General features: G+C 43.2%; 1 protein-coding gene across 3 annotated transcripts in view; it reads left to right on the forward strand.

Annotated features, from left to right (window-relative positions):
• TMEM163 (transmembrane protein 163) overlaps window positions 1–20,733 on the forward strand; it is a 331,871-nt gene that overhangs the window by 214,005 nt on the left and 97,133 nt on the right. For all 3 annotated transcript variants that reach the window (XM_061439558.1, XM_061439555.1, XM_061439557.1), the window contains 2 exons: window positions 18,814–18,857; window positions 20,246–20,337. In XM_061439558.1, the coding sequence (XP_061295542.1) occupies window positions 18,814–18,857; window positions 20,246–20,337 (136 nt within the window). The remainder of the gene's footprint in view (window positions 1–18,813; window positions 18,858–20,245; window positions 20,338–20,733) is intronic.

Here is a 20,733-nt window from a genome sequence, read left to right on the forward strand (position 1 = left end):
TTAGTAGCAATTACCCTCAATGGGAAGGGGCAGATGTCCTCAAAAGAAAAGATTTATTTCACCTGTGCAAGGAGCAGAGTCAGCAAAAATAACTGTCTTATATAAGTGGATCCCATATGACAGTTCCATGGTGTCCACAAAATTGAGTCTTATGGGGCCCCTTGGTTGGTGGCATCTTTAAGGACCATCACTGAATATGGGAATAAAATATGACTATTTTCCCTGATGGGTAATAAATGTATTAGAGGCTTGATATGGGCCAGGGGCTGGGCATTGTCTAGAATACCAGTCCCACCTACAAAGTCCCATCCCCTTATTATTATGCAAAGGAAACCTTCCTTTACATGTGTTTTTCAAGTGTTCTTTGTATTAATTAACTCTTTACAGCTAAATTTTGACAGAACCCTAATTCTTTTTTTTAATTTATTTTTAATTGGAAGATAATCGCTTTACAATGTTCTGCTGGTTTCTGTCATACAACAGCATGAATTAGCGATTAAATATACATATATCCCTTCCCTCTTGAACCTCCCGTTTACCCCATCCCACCCCTCTAGGTTGTCACAGAGCACCAGGTTGAGCTCCCTGTGTTAGACAGCACCTTCCCATTAGCTACTTTACATATGGTTAATATGTATGTTTCAATGCTGCTCTTGCAATTTGTCCCATTCTCTCTTTCCCCCATGTGTCCACAAGTCTGTACTCTATGTTTGCATCTCTATGCCTGTCCTACAAATAGGTTTATCAGTACCAGTTTTCTAGATTCTGTATGTATGTGTTAATATACAATACTTGTTTTTCTCTGACTTACTTCACTCTGTATAGGGTCTAGATTCATCCACCTCATTAGAACTGACTCATGCATTCCTTTTTATGATTGAGTAATATTTCACTACACACACACCCCTCAGATTCTTTATCCATTCATTTATTGATGGATATCTAGGTTGCTTCCATGTCCTAGCTACTCTAAATAGGGCTGCTATGAACATTGGGGTACATGTATCTTTTTCAGTTATGGTTTTATTAGGGTATAATGCCTAGTAGTGGGATTGCTGGGTCATATGATATTTTTATTTCTAGTTTTTTAAGGAATCTCCATACTATTCTCCATAGTGGCTGTATCAATTTACATTCCAGCAACAATGCAAGAAGGTTCCTGAACCCCTATTCTTAATAATAGCCAAAAAGGAAGTTGCTCTGCTTAAAATGAGGTAGGAGTGGGCTGGAAGATCTGTATTATCCCTAAAGGTTGTAAACCTAGAGAGCTTAAGGAATTCATTTTGAAAAACCCTGAGGTAGATGGGCCAGCCACAGTTAAGAGTTTGAAACTATTTCATTCTCTATCCTGATACATAGTTATGAGTTATTTATCAGCACTGAATGGAAATAAAGCTGGTTCTATCAGAAGAAATATTGTCATAGGATCAAGAAAAAACCATGATTCCTCAGTTTTAGTTTCTTCTGGGGAAATCAGCACTGATCCATCTTTGATTCATAACTCAGTATCACTGGGAGATTGTCCTGGTTCATATAAAATGCCAAAAACACACCTCTCTAGCTGTAAAATCCAAGCAGTGCTCACTGCAGGCTGTTTGTCTCAGGGTAACTATGAGTCTTTGGCTTAGTAACGTTCATGGAGTGTCTATATTTCACATTCAAGGGTTGTATTGTCCATGTTTTTTCTTGCGACTGAGCCTAGGCTTCTCCTGTGAAGTTGTATTGATCGTGCGATGGGTCTGCTGATGTCTTTTTTTTTTTTTTTTTGCTGTTGTACTCTCTCCACTTTAGAATGCTCATGGGGCACATGTACAGCTGATGCATTTGTTGACTTAGAGACCAAACTCAAGATTTCTTTATTCTTGTTTCTACCTTTTCATAGGCTATGACTGCTCATGCTCAAGGTTAATGAAAGCTGACAATACTTTACTGAAACATAATAGACCTGGCTGACCCCCAAATATAACAGTTAACACAAAATTTCAAATACAGTAAAGTGAATCCTGTTTGTTGAGTAAATTGCCTTATTCTAGTATAAATCTTATTTGAATTTCATTTTACTATTTTAAGTAATAAGAATGCTGCTGCTAAGTCACTTCAGTCGTGTCCGACTCTCTGCGACCCCATAGACGGCACCCCACCAGGCTCCTCCATCCCTGGGATTCTCTAGGCAAGAACACTGGAGTGGGTTGCCATTTCCCTCTCCAATGCATGCAAGTGAAAAGTGAAAGTGAAGTCGCTCAGTCATGTCTGACTTTTAGCGATCCCATGGACTGCAGCCCACTAGGCTCCTCCGTCCATGGGATTTTCCAGGCAAGAGTACTGCTAAGCTCATGCAATTAACTACTTCAGATGTAATGATGGATTTTAAATAAGAGAATATATGTGTTTTTTGTAGTTTTTTTAATTAAAAAACATTTAACTTTTGTTGAAGTATAGCTGATTACAATGTTTTATTAATTTCTGTTGTATAGCAAAATGATTCAATTATACATATATTTATAGATATTTCCACATTCTTTTCCATTATGGTTTGTCACAGGATATTGAACACAGTTCCGTGTGCTATACAGTAGGACCTTGTTTGTCCCTGAAAGTTTTCAGCCCTGAACAGAGGGGGCAGTGTAGCCAAGTGGAGTCCTAACCTATTTAGCTACTGCAGAATATATTCTCTGACCTTTGTGTCTAGGACACACAGTGAGTGTCCGGGACAGTTGTATGGTTGAGGATGTTTGTATTTATTGCTCCTTCTCTTGATTCTCCATCAGCATCATCCCCAACTAGGAAGGCAATGCTTTGTTGCAATGGAGAAAAGGTGCTCTCTTGGAGCCATTAATTTTGGGCAGTCTCTGACCTGTATTTTTATTTTGTTGCTGTTGTTGCTGTTCAGTCGCTCAGTCGTGTCCAACTCTTTGTGACCCCATGGGCTGCAGCATGCCAGGCTTACCTGTTCTTCACTATCTGCTGGAGTTTGCTCAAACTCATGTCCATTGAGTTGATGATGCTACCCAACCATCTTATCCACTGTCACCCTGTGCTCCCGCCCTCTATCTTTCCCAGCATCAGGGTCTTTCCCAATGAGTCATCTCTTCGCCTCAGGTGGCCAAAGTATTGGAGCTTTAGCTTCAGCATCAGTCCTTCCAATTATTCAGGTTGATTTCATTTAGGGTTGACTGGTTGGATCTCCTTGCAGTCCAAGGGACTCTCAAGAGTCTTCTCGAACACCACAGTTCAAAAGCATCCTTGGTGCTCAGCTTTCTTTATGGTCCAACTCTCGCATCCATACACAACTGTTGGAAAAACCATAGCTTTGACTATATGGACCTTTGTCAGCAAAGTGATGTCTCTGCTTTTTAATACACCATCTAGGTTTGTCATTGACTTTCTGGATGTTGATAAATAGTAGGTCTAAGTGATTATTTTTTATTTTTTTTGTTTGCACCATGCAGTCTGCAGGATAGTTCCTCAACCAGGGATGGAGCCCTGGCCCTTGGCAGTGAAAGCACAGATCCTAATCATTGGACCACCACAGAATTCCCAACATGATTTTTAACTGGAGAGTAGGCCCAGGTGGTCTAAAAAGCTTGGGGCTGGTGCACTGAGACGACCCAGAGGGATGGTACGGGGAGGAAGGAGGGAGGGGGGTTTGGGATGGGGAACACATGTATACCTGTGGCGGATTCATGTTGATGTATGCCAATACAATATTGTAAAATAATTAACTTCCAATTAAAATAAATAAATTTATATTTGAAAATAAATAAATAAAAAGCCAAAGCCTAGCAACTATAATCTCCATCTGCAGAGAAGCCTTTTTGGCCAAATCCAGTTTAAGTGTATGATGGCACATAACTGTAATAACTGATCTGCAGTGACCATATCAAAAGTGGTTAGGTTTCTTTCTTTGGTTTTGGTGAATGAACCTTGGAAATACATGTGGGTACATTAAGTATAAGTACAGAGCAAGAAGCCAAAAGGATGTACAGTGGAATGAGAGCATTCTTTCAACTTCACGTTTGCAGTACCCTTCTGAGGTCATCATCATCTGCAGTTTGTTGTGTAACTTCTCTGAAATTTTATCCATTTATGTATGCATTTATTTCTTTACATTCCATCTATTACTTTGTGTTATTGACTCACTACATTTTGCAGCATTATGAACTTTTTTCAAAGAGCTTAATGAAAACATCTCATAGAATGAATGTGTGATAATTTACTAAATTACTCCCTTCGAAATGGATATCTAAGTGGTTAATGGTTTGCTGTTTTACATGTATAATAAATACTCTTGTATGTATGCTTTCGGGAATTGTGGCAGTTCAAGTATAGAGTATATTTTTCACAGTATAACTGCTGGGTTCAATGTATGTGTAGCTTACATTTTGCTAAACATTTCCAAGTTTTCCCACTGAAGAGATTTTCCCATGATATTGAATGAGAGGATTTGTATCTCATGCCCTCACCAACACTCGGCTCTTAAAACATCCTTTTATTTTTGCCCTTCTAATAGGTGAAATAGAACTGATGTTTTCTTGTATTCGGTATGTTTGTCTTATGTTTATTGGCTGTTTTAGATTCATTTTTCTGAAGCTGCTTGTTCATGTCCTTTCTTCACTTATCTCAAACTTTTTAAAAAATAATTTTTATTGGAGTATAGATGCTTTACAATGTTGTGTTATTTTAGTTTCTGCTGTACAGCAAATAGAACCAGTTGTACATATACCTACTCTTTTAGAGTCTATTCCCATATAGGCCATTACAGAGTATTGAGTGGAATTTCCTATGCTATACAGTAGGTGCTTATTAGTTATCTATTTCATACATAGTAGTATGCATATGTCGATACAACCTCCCATTGTATCTCGCCTTTTCCCCTTCAGTAGCCATAAGTTTGTTTTCTACATTTGTGGCTCAATTTCTGTTTTGGAAATAGGTTCATTTGTACCATGATTTTTTTTTTAAAGGTTCCACATATAAGCGATGTCATAAGATATTTGTCTTTCTCTGTCAGACTTACTTCACTTAGTCTAACAATCTCTCTAGGTCCATCCATAATGCTGCAAATGGCATTATTTTGTTATTTTTTATGGCTGAGTAATATTCCATTATAAATGTACCACATCTTCTTTATCTATTCCTTGGACTTTAAAAAAAATGCTGATTTATAAGTATTCTTATGAAACATTGAAGTATAATAGATATACATTAGAGTGTCCTGATCAAAATTATACATTTTAAATCTTCATGAAATGAATGCATCTGTGTAGCCACCACTCACACTCACTCATCTTTTCACCTGAGAATACCTTCTGCCCTCTCCCAGTCATTGCTCCCTGTCCCAGAGGTAACCACTATCATGAATTCTACCACCATACATTGGTTTGTCTGTCTTCAGAGTTATGCAAACAGAATCACAAATAGATTACCTGTCCAGTGAATGCTTTGTGTTCTTTTGCACCTTATCATTATTTGTTGAGACTCATACATGTAATTGTGAGGAGCTGTAATTTGTTTATTGTCACTGTTGTGTGGTGTTCCAGTGGATAAATATACAGTACCAGCCTCTTACCCACTCTACTGTTGACTATTTGGGTTGTTTACAGTTTTGACAATTAGGAACACTGCTACTGTCAACATTTGGTAAGCATCTTTTGGTATCCGTATGTGTGCATTTCTCTTGGATACAGGGGAGTAGAATGACTGGGTCATAGAGCATGACTAGCTTTTATAGATACTGGCAACCAGTTTTCTGAAGTGTGCCAATTTATATTTCTACCAGCAGTTTTTTTTTAATGAATTTTTTAAAATATAAATTTATTTATTTGAATCGGAGGGACCACCAGCAGGTTTTAAGAGTTCCAGCTGTATCATATCCTTACTAACATTAGAAATGGTCAGCCTTTTTTTTCTTTTGTCGTGGTATCTCTCTGTGGATTTTAATTTTATTTTCCCGGGTGACTAACGAAGTTGAGCATATTTTCGAATGTTTATTGGTCACATATCCATCATCTTTCGTGAGGAGCTTGCTTAAGTCTTTTGCCCATTTTCCTAGTGGGTTGTTTTTCTCTTTCTTATTCATTTGTTGGACTTAACATATTCTGGATTCAAGTCTGCTAGTAGTTATCAGTGTTATAAATATCTTCTACCCTGTGGCTGACAGTTTTGCTCATTTAATAAGGTCTTTTCATGTAGTTTAATTTAATGATCTTTCCCTTTATGATGAGTATATTTAACTCCTATTTAAGAAATTGTTTATTGCCCACAAGATTATGAAAATATCCTCCCATATTATATTTCAGGTATCTCCTGTGTTATCATTTACTTAGCATATTTATATCTATAACTCATCTACAGTTGTGTTTTGTGTATGGTGTGAGGTAGGGTCAATGGCCCAGTACCATTTATTGAAAAGACCTTTCTTTCCTCCACTGTCTGTACCTTAGGATACCTTTATTGTCACCCTATATGTGTGGATCTTTTTTATTCCATGATCTTTTTGTTTATCCGTGTGTCAGTGCTATTCTGTCTTAATTACTATAGCTTTGAACTAAATTTTGATACCTGGTAGTGACTGTCTTCTGTGTTATTCAGTACCATCTGACTATTCATGACTCTTTGCTTTCTACTTAAACTTTAGAATCAGTTTATCAATTCTCATTAAAAAACTGCTAGAATTTTGATTGCTAATAGTAACTCTTCTAATCCACTAACATGGTATGTCCCTCCATGGTGTGCTTACTCTAATTTCTCTCAGCAATGTCTTATTATTTTTCTTGGTAGAGCTGTTATGCATTTTTTATGTTTCCCCTCTAGATATTTGATTTTTATGCTATATCTTTAAAAATTGTATCTATTTATGATCTGGTATAGAAATAACTGGTATTTGTGCATTGACTTAATGTCTGGTGGCCTTGCTAAATTAACTTCTCATTTCCCTTTGATTCCCTGGTTCTGTCTGCCAGTTTGCCATACACCCCTGTCCTAATATCTGGGGATGTTTGCAGAGCTGCGTGCAGCTTTGAGTACCTTTTCTCTGTACATTTTCCATCCAGTCTCAGTTGTAGGGAGCATCTTCCTGCTTTGTGAGCAAGAGAAGACTGCCTGGCTGACAGTGGGACCTCTGCTCCTTTCCCTGCATAAGATTTGATTGAGGTATATTATCAGCTCTCAGCACATTCATTCTATGTTTCTATAATGTAAGTTTTAATGTATTTGAGAGATACATTGAATTTGCTCTTTAAATTTGGGGTTTGGGTTGGTCATTTCTTAGTGTCTCTGGTCATTATATTCTTTCTCTAGTTTTTCTTGCTTCATGTTGCTTTGGTGGGTTTTATAGAGGACAGTGATAGGAAAGGAGAGGAGAAAAGTCCTCTTTCTACCTTGTTTAACTTATATTCTCTGAGTGATAATGTTAATGGTTCTTTAATGACTTTGATTCAACTCAATTAAGTACATATTTTTCAGCACCATTTTTTTAAAGCCAAGTCTTTAAAGTCTTATTCAGTGTATTCTTCTTCCCCACAATATGTTTTTTTTTTTTTTTTTAAGTTCCATTAATAGTTGTTTTTACCAAAGAAGTCCAGTGTGTGGTGTGGTGTCATAGGTGCTGGACTAAGGGGCATCTTAAGTCATCTGTCAAGGCTGGACTTGGGTGGCAGGATCTATCCCCTTGCCAGCTCTCATTGCCCATGGCATTAGCTTCTGATTAATCCTTGCGTGTTAAATAAAAAGCCAGATATTATTATTAGGTTTAGAGATTTCGCAAGCATTTATTGCTCAGTAAGCATTTATTAAGCAGCCACTATGGGCTGGTGCTTTCATAGACCCTGGGGATAGAAAGTTGAATACTATGGAATGAGCTTCACTTCAGGTTTTCACAGGCTGGTTGGAGAAGACACCAGGATTTCTTCTGCATGGTGAAAGGTGAGGGCAGCAGGGACAGGGGCTTTGGGTGCCAGAGGAGAGATGCTAAGCCAGCTAAGAAATAATGGTTTGAGAATGAGCAGTCAAGCTTCAAATTTCTAGCAACCACACTCAAACAGGGCCTTCCCAGGTGGCGCTAGTGGTAAAGAATCCACCTGCCAGGAGATGCAAGAGACACAGGTTCGATTCCTGGGTAGGGAAGATCCCCTGGAGTAGGAATGGCAGCCCACACCAGTATGCTTGCCTGGAGAATCCCATGGACAGAAGAGCCTGGCAGGCTATGGTCCATGGGATTGCAGAGTCGGTCATGACTGAGCAGAGCAGACACTCAAACAGTAGTCTAGAGACAAAAAAATGTCAGGGTTCTGTATTATGAAACTCTCCCACCTCTGTTTTCTGTGCAGTGAATGCTTTATTTATGAGGCAAAAGTAGCAGCATTCTGTCATGAAGGGATAGTTAGGACTTTTAGGAGGCACATTTTATCAAATCACTGGGCAAGTCATGGCTGTATCCCCAGCTCATCACAGCAGTGAATGGCACATAGTACATGCTCAGTAAGTATTTGTTTATTGAATGAAGGAAGATTGAGGAGCTCAGGCTGCTCTGGTTGTTCTGGTGAGGGTTGCAGGTTAGGGTCTGAGTATCATCTGAGGACAGGCAATAGAGCTGTGCTGGCATCCCAATAACCAAAGCACAGGGGGCAGGAGTAAAATCATATGTAAGGGGGATTGTTAGAAACATGCAGATGATGTTTCCCAAGAACCCAGCTCCTCCCCTTAGTTCTGGCCAGTGAGAACTTTGGAATGAATGTAGCAACCAGTGAGGATTGATGGGTTACTCCACTGACAGCAGTCTGTAAGTGATCATCAGAGGTGGGTAATTGTGTTTCCAATCGCTCTTCTGCCTGTTTATTCCTGGTTTGTAGAAGAAGCAAGGAGAAGGCTATGGCACCCCACTCCAGTACTCTTGCCTGGAAAATCCCATGGATAGAGGAGTCTGGTAGGCTGTGATCCATGGGGTTGCTAAGAGTTGGACACGACTGTGCGACTTCACTTTCACTTTTCACTTTCATGCATTGGAGAAGGAAATGGCAACCCACTCCAGTATTCTTGCCTGGAGACTCCCAGGGACGGGGGAGCCTGGTGGGCTGCCGTCCATGGGGTCACACAGAGTCGGACACGACTGAAGTGACTAGGCGGCAGCAGCAGAAGCAAAGTGAAAGTGTGCTGCTGAAGAAACTCTAGCTTGAAAAACTGGGCTCTGGGCTTTTCATCCCTGAGATAGTGTTTCTTGTGCCTAGAACCCCTGAGAACCTCTCAAAACCTGGTTTCTCCCTATTAGTGGCAGTTGTCCCATTCACATTCTAGGAAGACTCATTCCCACTCTGGGATGGGGTGAGTGCCTTTCATGTTACACTCAATGAAGCAGAGAGAATGATCATCTGCTGTGTGTTGGAAGGAGCTAGATGCCCTGGTCCAGGGTGGAGACTCTCCCTGGGTTGTTTTCATTCTGCCTTCATTTGAATATGCGTGTACTCTTTATTAGGACTTCCCTGGTGGCTGGACGGTAAAGCGTCTGTCTACAATGCAGGAGACCCGGTTCAATCCCTGGGTTGGGAAGATCCCCTGGAGAAGGAAATGGCAATCCACTCCAGTACTATTTCTGTCTGGCTCTTGACTTTCCGAGTTCAAGACTATCCTGGCTCTTCCCATAGTCCTAGAGTTTTGCTCCTTCTAGATGCTCCAAATTCTCCTTCAGGGAATGGGCCTTACAGAGGCTGCTTTCTCTGTGACACCCAGCAGAGTGCAGGCTGCCACTCCTGTTTGCTAGGGAATGGCTGCTTGGTTACCCATCGAGGCCTCTCTGCATGTGGGATCCTAGTCCTGTCTGCTCTCTCCCTGAAGACTATTCACTGCAAGTTGGAGCTAAGGGGAAGGTGTTAGTTCAATCAACTAATCAACCTGAGTGTTTCCATGTGTTCAGGCAGTGATTTAGGTATGTGAGAGACACCAAGGAACAAAAATGAAAAGCCTACACTTTGTGGTGCTTACATTCTTGTAGGTGAAGGGGACAAATGGTATACAGTATTCATAGATTAGTCAATGGGATGGTGTGGTACATGTATGTGCTCTGGATAAAGGAGAACCCTGCTGCTGCTAAGTCGCTTCAGTCGTGTCCGACTCTGTGCAACCCCATAGACGGCAGCCCACCAGGCTCCACCGTCCCTGGGATTCTCCAGGCAAGAACACTGGAGTGGGTTGCCATTTCCTTCTCCAATGCAGGAAAGTGAAAAGGGAAAGGGAAGTCGCTCAGTTGTGTCCGACTCTTTGCGACTTCATTGACTGCAGCCTACCAGGAGGCTCCTCTGTCCATGGGATTTTCCAGGCAAGAGTGCTGGAGTGGGGTGCCATTGCCTTCTCCAAAGGAACCCTAGAGCCTGGTAAAGGGAAGGTTGCACTATTAAGTAGGGAAGTCAGGACAGGCCTACAAATTGAGCTTTGAGCAGAGACCTGAAGGCAATGAGGGACTGCACCATTTGGATTCTGGGGTAAGAATGCTCTGGGTGGAAGTACTAGCTAGAACCCAGGCTTGCAGGAGTGTGCCTGGCTCAGGGGAGGTCAGTGAGCAGGTGCAGCTATAAGGGGAGGAGGTCAGCGCATGGGGCCTCATCCATAAGGACCTAGGCCTTTCCTGGGCATGGGGCAGGTAGAACCACTCTGGCTGCATGTTGAGAAAGGGCTGGGGCAGAGGTGCAGGCAGGGGGACAGTTAGGAGGATGTAGGAAGTCCAGGCAAGACACTTTGGGATTTTCCTCCTGTTATAAACCTGAATGCAAGTGCATCTTTTACAGCAAAGCTGCCCAGGTCACCATAAATGACATTCCCTGCCCCAGAGCAGTAGCTCAAGAGCAATGATTTCTAACACCTTCATACACATTCTTGCTGTGGGGTCACACAGGTTATTGTGTGATGGGATGGGGGAAGGACCTTTATGGCTACTTTCTGTACATGACTGCCTGTCTCTTGGTGATGTGGAAGAAAGAGAGAAACCTTCATAATCATCTCTGAGGTCTTGGCAAGGACTCTCTGCAGATAGGCAGATCCCTGGACAGTGGGTGGTCAGTGCCCATGGCCTGACGGGGCTAATGAAAGCTTCTCAGATTCCAGGGAAGGTGAAGCTCTCAAAGAATGGTGTAGGCTTTGAGAACTGACCCATGATACAACTTTCTGTAATTTGCCAGGAGCCACTCCTGACACTGGAAATGTCAGATGCTAGTGTTCGTGAAGCCCATGTGAATATTTAGCAGGCATTTTGCTGGGTATTGCAGACATGGGGATGACACTGCTATCTCTTCCCTTAAGCTGCTCAGGGCTATACCCTCAAGCCTGCCTGGTCAGCTACATACCCAGAGAGGCCAGTTGAGTGAGGCCAGCCAGGTCCAATGCTGTAGGAAAGACAGCTGCCCAAGAACATGTCCTGTCCGAACACAGCACTGGCTCTGCTGAAAGGGACTGCCCAGCACCAGCAGATCTCGGGTTTTCGAGACAAGCCAAAAATTCAGGTGGTTTTTTCCATTCCTTCCTTCCTTTCCTCCCTCCCTCCCTTTTCTTTTCCTAATTTGTGAAGTCTCTCAATTAAAAATGTTCGTATTTCTGATACTTGAATCATACTATATGGGTCAAACAAAGACTTCTAAGTTTCATCCTCAGGTGGCCCTCTTGCAGATTCTGGTCTAGACAAAGTACAAAGTTGTTACTGTGCTGCCACTGAAGATGAGTAGCTGAACAGGTTCAACAGCCTTGTTGATTTGTTTTTCTAACCTCGTTCCCTCTGTCCCTTCAGTGATGACTGAATTCAACATCCTGTCACTCATTTGTGGTAGTACGTTACATTCTTGTTTGAGTGGGAGGGAGCGTCTGAAAGCTGTCGGAGGTTCTGTTGAAGTGAGTCAGAACATCAGTCAATTTTGTCTCCTCCTGCTGCCTAGATTGCAGCCAGTATGATGAAATTGGATGATGGAAAGATGGTTCACAAGTCGAGTTAGTTCCATGGCTGTGGGTGAGGTGGTTGCTAGGCATCTGAGTGACAGAGGTGGTCTAATTAAAGTGGGATTGATTTATTAATGGAGCTTTACTGGGTACATAATTTAGCAACTCAGAGGTGTTATGGGGCCTGGGGTATTACTAAAAGAGTGCTAAGACTCAAGACAATTATTGCCTGGCTTTGGTGAGAATGACAGATGGGTCCTCATTGTTGGTTAAATTTTGCCTGCAGTTGAAATGGCCTTCTTTGTTTCATCCTTGAGGGGCTCCAGGCCTTGACCCTCAGTTGCCTCGCTGGCTCTCTCACCTCCCTGTGCATTTCCAAGGCACTTTGCTCCTCCCGAAGCCTCTCTGGGAGCCCACTGCTCCTGCTGCTTACTCAGCTGCGTGATTTGCATGTGGTTTGGCCCTGACAATGGGTTGCCTGGGTCTGATCCATTTTCCAGCTGTCCTTCTGTTTGAATTGGAGTTTCCAGCTGAAGTGATTTCTGGCCGGAGTGGGATTTATTTAAAGAAGGTCTGGTCTTTAGACCTGTATAAATATTTATTTAGGACTTCTGTTGCATGTGTGCTTCTGGGGGTATAGCTCTTATCACCCCCGTGACATGTCAATGAAGGAAGAGTGTAAGACACACAAAAACTAGGGAGGCTGGAGGTCCCTTAGGGGGGAAGTGACATTTTGCTTGTGTCCCTGGCCTGTCTGCCCCCACTGTGCTTCTGAGAACTCTTTGGAGGCATTTCCAGGCTTTTCATGTAGGTGATTTGGCCTTGGGAAATGGGTTTCAGAAACAGAGGCATAATGAAGACATGTATGGTAGCTTGTGTTCCTCTTAACTGGAAGCTCATGTGTGCTCATGAGCTCACAATGCTGCCTGCTCCCTGGTGTGCATCATAAATATGATTTCTGCTGCATTGTTACAAGTTGGGTAACTTTTCCCTCAAATAAAATGTATTTCTTTTTCTAGTTTGAATGGATGTATAGGCTGGTTGTGGAAAATATAGGCAGTACAAAGAAGCAGAAAGAAATCTACTCAAATATTCCAACCCACCAAAGATTAACTGCTGTTATCATTTGATGGATTTTTTAAATAAAAGTTGTTTTCAGTTCTATTTTAGAGCATAAATGTCCAGTATCACATACATCATTTTGTTGCTTACCTTTTCTACCTATTCCCAAACAATAAGAAGATATATTATCTCACGTAGCTCCCCTCTTACTCCCTTTTGTCTCAGACCAAATGGCCTCGTACATTGCAGGTACTCCACCTCAGGGCCTTTGCACTGACTCTTCCCATTATCTGGACGTTTCTTCGTCTAGGTGACTGTGTGACTCACTCCCTCACCTCCTCCAGATCTTTGTTCAAATCTCACCTTCTCGGTGAAGCCCCTTCTGACCTTTCCATTCAGTTTGCACCTATACCAGCCAGGGGCCTTCCTTAGTGGCTTGGACGGTAAAGAATCTACCTACAATGCAGGAGACCCGGATTCGATTCCTGGGTCGGGGACATCCCCTGGAGAAGGGAATGGCAACCCATTCTAGTATTCTTGCCTGGAGAATTCCATGGACAGAGGAGCCTGGTGGGCTACAGTCCATGGGGTTGCAAAGAGTTGGCCATGACTGAGCGACTAACACTTTCACTTTTCAGCCAGAACTGCTCCTGACCTGGACCCATTCCTTTCCCATGACACCAGTACTGATGGCACTCAATATATCAGCTATTTATTATCAATATTATTATTTTTTCTAGTATGCTAAAATAAGCATTAGCCAGCAGTACACTTGCTAAACATTTTTGAACAGCTATATATATAGCTTATTCTTTAAATGGACCATTCTTTAATCACTACCCTACTGCTGGATATTTAAATTGTGTCCAGTGTTTTGTTAGTATAAATCATGCAAATGTGCTATGAACCTTTTGGTAGAAGGTGTTTGTCCATTTCTTAGGCATTAAAAGAGATTTTTGGAAAAGGGATGATTTGGGTCAAGCTGTATTATATCCAGTGATACAAACTCAACTCAGACTGGCAGAGGTAAATTAAAGGAAATTATTGGTTTATGTATTTGAAAAACATAGGGGTAGACTTCAGGCGGGGCTGATTCCAGATGTTCAGTCCATGTCACCTGGCTTTGGTTCATTATCTTCATATCCGCATTCCTCTGTGTTGGCCTCATTCTAAGTTGGCCTTCATCGTTGAGGGCAAAATTGCTACTGGCAGCTGCTGTTCTCGTGCTGCCAGCTCTGTGTCCCCTCTTAGATAGAGAGACATCCTCTTCCAGGATTTTCAGCAGAATCTCAGGACAGATTCTCACTGGCTCAAATTGAATTGTGCCATCTCTGAATCATTAACTTTGGCCATGGGACAGGGATAGGCTAGAGTGGGGGTCATGATGACATCCCACCCAAACCCCATAGTCTGAGGGTAGGTGACCTCCTGTTTCCCAGAGGAGACTCAGGGCCCTTCTGCCCAAATGGGGAATGGCTGCTAGGCAGGCCCCAAGCTACAGATCTTCATTTGACTTAGGAACATCCTAAGGACTCTTGAGTCTTTATATATATATATATATAAACAAGATAGCAGGGAAAGTCAGAGGAGCCCCGTTGCTATGCATTTCTGGGTGTGGAGAAGGAAATGGCAACCCACTCCAGTACTCTTGCCTGGAAAATCCCATGGACGCAGGAGCCTGGTAGGCTGCAGTCCATGGGGTCGCTAAGGGTTGGACACAACTGAAGCGACTTCACTTTCACTTTTCACTTTCATGCATTGGAGAAGGAAATGGCAGCCCACTCCAGTGTTCTTGCCTGGAGAATCCCAGGGACGGGGGACCCTGGTGGGCTGCCGTCTATGGGGTCGCACAGAGTCGGACACGACTGAAGCAACTTAGCAGCAGTAGCAGCAGCAAGGTCAGCCTAATCAGATGGCAGCCTGCTTTCACTCTCATCATGGGGGAGTGAGAGATGGGGAGTAGTGTAGGTCTCAGTGTAGGGGAATGAGACTCGGTGGCCTGTAGGTAGTACTGCCTCCCTGAGTGCATGGTTCAGTGATGAATGTTAGAGACAGTCTCTGAATGTGAGGAGCAGAAACATTGCTGAAAATTTCCCCAATTTTCCCACTGGTACTAGTAGTATCCAGATGAATTTGGAGGCTGCTAACAGTTGGAATGTGTAGCCAAGATTCATCGTCTATACATTTTTGTATCAAATTGAAATGTGGAGAGAGGTTTGGGGTGAAGTAGAAAAGAATAGCTTTGTTGCTTTGCCAGGTGAAGGGGGATACAGCCAGCTAATGCCCTCAAAACTGTCTATTCCAACCTGGAGTGGGTAGTGAGGAGTTTTATTGCAGTGGTTCAAAGAGGAAGGTGTGATCAGCTCATAGACATTCTGTGATTGGTTGGTGGTGAGGTAATAGGGAGCATCATCAACCTTCTGGTCCTACTGGTCTGGGCTGTGAGTGCTTGTGGACAGCATACAGTTAACTTCTCCCACCTATGGGAGTTTCAGTATATACAAAACTGCTAACAGATCCCTGGAATAGGAAATGGCAACCCGCTCCAGAATTCTTGCCTGGGAAATCCCATGAACAGAGGAGCCTGAAGGGCTACAGTCCATGGAGTCGCTAAGATACTGCTATGTATATATCCCTCGAGAGGGAACCAGGATCCTGTTGTAAGTCTGCACTATTGTTTGTTGGCTGCTCCTCCCTTGTCTCTACATCCCTTCCCTTCCTTTATTAGAATCTGCTGTTTGGAACTCAGGGAAGGCCTTGGAGGCTGAATGAAGCCTGTTTCCTGCAAACAAGAAAACGAGTGACGCAGAAAGGCTTTTGCATGCAGGGCCCTGCTTAGTTTCAGGTGCTCTATTCAGGAGCAGCTTCAGTATTAAACAGCCTCGCACCACGTGCTGAGAGCCACAGAGACTTCATTACCTTCAGCCGGACCTCTGCGTCAACCACGGACAGCCTTCCTAGGAGAGCATTGCCCTTGCAATGGGGTTGGATCTTGCCAGCTTGCAGCGTAATGGCCTGAGGTCAAAAGGGCCTTTTCATCTTTGTTGTCCAGCATTGAGTCTAGCACCTGCATGAAAGGCACCGCTGGACTTTTGATGGATCTTTGCTGGCTTCCCAGCTCCCTTCAGCCATGTACATGTGGGCTGCAGGGCCACCTGCCCTGTAATCTCTGCCTTGGTGGGTCATTCTGGCCCAGGACTTCTTCAAATGGAACTCATTCTGAGTGTGAGGGAGGCTGAAAATGCCAAGATAAAAACCCCACAGTTGGCTCTCTTTCTGTGGGAGCAGGGGCTGTCTAAACTAGTCCCACCTTTAAGGCCCTTCTTATCCCAGAACTAGATATGTCTTGTCCAGTTATGGCTCCCCACACTCCTGCCCCAACCAAAAGTCATTTACTCTTCAAAAACTCCTAAAAAGCTGACTGATCTCTTCCACTGGGTCCTGTGCTAATGATTATTTGCTGTTCTGTCATCTCAAAAGCTTGGGGATTGCTCCCACAGGACAGCTGCCAGAGCTGTAGCCAAGTGGAGGGCCCTTCAGTGCACCTTCAATTCCCCACACAATCTTCAGCCGCTCTCATCTAGAAAATTAGATGGAACCAATTTAGAAGTAAATGGGACATGGGAATGCCTTCCTTCTCTTAAGGACTCTATGTGGTCATGGAGCCCTCCTGCTCCCGTTTTCCTTGATGCATGGGGGTGTAGAACACCATAAAGATTTCACTTGTCCTATCAGTGATTCATCCACTGGGCAGGCTTAAGCCACACAAGCAGAATTTTCCAGTATAGTTCTGAAAGTACATGATATCATGGGCCTTGACTGCCATGGAGTCAGGGAAATCCCACCCTTCAGCGGCTGTCTCCTCTGTTGGATTCTAGAGTCTCTGAGACAAGGTTCCTTGTGTTTCTTAATAAAATCAAGTGGGCGTCAACTTTGAAATCTGTAACTTGTGGAGCCCTATGTCAATGTCACAGGTTTGGAGACCTATAGCAAGGTCACAGGACAAAAATCTCTGGAATTAACCAGGTTCCATAGCAACTGTTGCCATGAGCCTCCTGATGTAAACCTGCCAATTCCTTGACCCCATATTAGGTAAAATACCCACTCTATTTAATCTACCCTGGTAAAGGAATGGCAACCCACTCCAGCATTCTTGCCTAGAAAATTCCACAGACAGAGGAGCCTGTGTTTATACTCCATGCCTGTCTCTCTGCTCCTCAGTCTGTGTAACAAACCATGGCCAACCCTAGCTCTGATGTTTCCAAGTTTCATTTCCAACAGGGTAAATTGACCAACTAGAATCCCAGTCTCAACTATTCGTTTATTTTTTAGTTGGAAACTTTACTAGAACACTTGCCAATCACGTGTCCCAATTATCTATAAAAATCAAGTCAGTAGTTGGTTGCTTATAACATCCAAAGGGGCTTCCCTGGTGGCTCAGTGGTAAAGAATCTGCCTGCCAATGCAGGAGACTCATTCAGTCCCTTGGTTGGGAAGATCCCCTGGGAAAGGAAATGCAACCTACTCTAGTATTCTTGCCTGGGAAATTCCATGGACAGAGAAGCCTGGCGGGCTACAGTCCATGGGGTTGTGAAGAGTTGGACACGACTGTGACTGAACGACAACAGCAGCATTCAAAAATCCATCAAATTGTTGCTAGGCAAAGAAGATAGGTATATTGACATACTAGATTAGGTCTACTAGGAACTTGGTCAGAGTTGGGAGAAATGAGTTCTTAGTGTATTTATCAGCTACATCCTTTATAACAATAAAATTCTTAGATTCTATTTCTGCTACACAGAGGACTTCCTTATACATAGAAAATGAAACATGTTTGGGTTGCCCTGGGTTGGATGACCCACCCCTGTGGCTGAGGGCAGGAGTACTAAGCCCAATATGGCTGCCTGGGGTCCACGTGGATAAGCAGAGAGCAGCTCTCAGAGAAGGGACATGTGCTGAGTTGAGTGGGAGTCCAAGGGGATGTTGACTTCCATGCTCTGTATCCACGCCTTCCTTACTCCTTGAGTGAGTGCTTGTAACACCTGTGCCTGGAACAATCCGCTTCACAGCCTTGCTGACCCTCAGGGTTGGGTTTCATTCTTTATTAGTGAGTGGGCATGTGCTTGTTTAATACGGCTTTTGCCTGGAACCCTGCCTTATTAAGTCAAGTCGAGAACTGTCTTGGAAGCTGCACGTGGTTTTGGCACAGAACAGATCACAGAATCAGAAAAAAAGTGCTACCCAATTGACTTGCCCCCCAAAAGGTAGATTGGTTTTTGAGTATTGTGGCACCTACTTTTGTAGACATCTCTTGTTTAAGATAATTTATTCTTGTTTTCCTAAACAGTTTTATTGAGGTCCACACTGGATTTTAAGCTCTGGAGGGCAAGAGATTTTTTTCCAACTGTGCTAGCAATGGTGTGTGTATCAGTAAATACCTTATTATGAGAACAGTTCAGATGGTTACAGTTTCACTTTCAAAGTTTAATCTGGTTCCTACCCCTCTATTCCCAGTTGTTAAATTCTCAGCGTCTCAGCAGTCATTTGAGTGACAATCGCTTGAGCGTTTTCATTCGGAAGCTGGCCCTTTGGTGCTTCTGGGTACACTGGGAAGGGAGGTCCTTGCAAGTGAAGTCTGGAATCTTCATATCACTCTTGAATTTTTTTTTTTTTTAAATTCTCAGATATGACAAGTACAGTTAATTTTTAATTTCATTCTCATAGAACTTTTCCAGTGATGTTTAAAAGGCCATATCAAATATATGAATACTCTCACAAATGAGAGAAAATATTCACAAGATCTTAAAATGTTCTGAATGATATTTTCTTTCTTTTTAGCTGTCTCCGTTATGAGGTACAGCGCCTCTGCTTTTGGGTTTGCAGTAAGTAACCTGAAATGTACTTTTATGAAGTTTTGCACGTTTCTCCCGGGCCCACAAATCTCACGCTGGGGCCTCTGATTTAAGAGGGTGGTTAGCAGATGAGAGAGAGAGCATAACAAACATACCTTTTATGGAAGTCGTTTCTACAAACAATTATAATTTGATAGAAGTAAACTGCAATGACAGTGTATAATTCTCAACAATGCCACCATGTTTTCTGCAAATCCTTTAGAGGATTTTTTTTTTTTTTAGGGTTTAGCCCTTTCCCCAGCCCCTTAAGGTTGTAGGTTTGAAAATGGGCACACACTGAAGTGAAGCGTTTGCTGGTGTGGGCAAAGGTGATGTGAGTTAAGATGGGGCTGCCATCAATAGGATGTCAGTCTTCAGCCAGACTAGGGGTACCCTGGTTTCTGAACCTGCTTCCTGATGGCAGCTGGTTACAGAAGATGGGTCTCAGATACTGAAAACTTGGGTAAAGTCTCCCCACATCTTCAAGAGAGCATTAGTGCTTGTAGTTTTCCAGACGAGAAGTGTGTTGGGGTGAGGTGATTCATGCAAAGAAAGCTGATTTCAACAGCTCTCCTGCTTCGGGGCTTCCTGTACCTGATGGTGTGTGTTCCCTGTTCCCAAAGCCACTTTTCCCGTTGTTTTGAGGACTTAATGCTTTGAGGCTGGCAGATTCTTTTCAGAATCTTTTGAAAGGTGTGGACTGTCTCTCCAGAAATTACACGTACGTCACCCTCCTACCCTGCCCACCTCTCTCACTCACACTCCTCTCTCCTTCCCCTCCTTTCTTCACTCTCTTCCTACACATTCACTTGTTCATTCGAACAAAAGCATTGGTTTTTGTATCCAATTTCACAGTGTTGGCTGACTTCGTGGAGCACCCTGGGTGACCCCACCCTCACCCCTGGACCCCAGGTAGAATAGTCCTATTGAGAGCCAGAAACACAGAGTCCTTGGCCCAAATTCTTTGCTTGGGATGGACAGGAAAATGCTGAAATCATCTTGCCTGCCCTGGGGAGATCAATTTCACATGTGTCATAAGTGTCACCACCCCACCCCCATCACCAGCGTGCTGGTAGTCAGGGGTCCCTGGAGCAGAGCTCAGCGCACATAGAGTGTGGCTCTCCCCATGCCCCCGGCAGCAAGTGGCCAGGAGGAGCCATGACCCTGGCATCACATGGGCGTGTTTGGTGCCCTGACTTAGAATTCCCAGGATCTCCACCTTGAGGATGCTGAGTGGCCAGCATTGTAATGATGTGAAGCCTCTTTGCTCTGAGGTCACTGGTTCAGATGTTCCAAGTCACAGAACAATTGCCATGTGTCTTCACAGTTGCAACCTATTAACTCTGGAAAACCACTAATACTGTGTCTCCTCCTTCTAGTTTGATGCCATCCTCGATGTCCTGTCATCGGCGATTGTCCTATGGCGTTACAGCAACGCGGCTGCTGTACACTCTGCCCATAGGGAGTACATGTAAGTGGATTTTTATCTTCTTTCACTTTGCAGAACCCTTGCCACGTAATCAGGCTGTCAGCATGGCTCACCTTGCAGCTTTGGTACAGTGATGAGAATGAGCTTCCCAAATTGCCTTTGAGAGTGGCTGGTGTGATATCACATATATGATTGGCCCCTTCTGGGATGCTCAGAGAGATGGGATGTCCCCTTATAATTTTCCCTGTTCTCTGCTCTTGAGCCTGGAGTGAATGTTTGTATGCTTATTTGTCTGTCCATCCATTCATCTATTCATTGATCAATCTGAAACTGCACAGCTCAGATTGGGACTTGAACCCACTGTCTTAATTGAAATCATATACTCAGTCTCAGGACTTAGTGAAGCTCAGATTCTTTATGTCTCAGCACAGAAAGAAT

Source organism: Bos javanicus, chromosome 2 (genome assembly GCF_032452875.1).
Source record: "Bos javanicus breed banteng chromosome 2, ARS-OSU_banteng_1.0, whole genome shotgun sequence".
Lineage (NCBI taxonomy): Eukaryota > Metazoa > Chordata > Mammalia > Artiodactyla > Bovidae > Bos > Bos javanicus.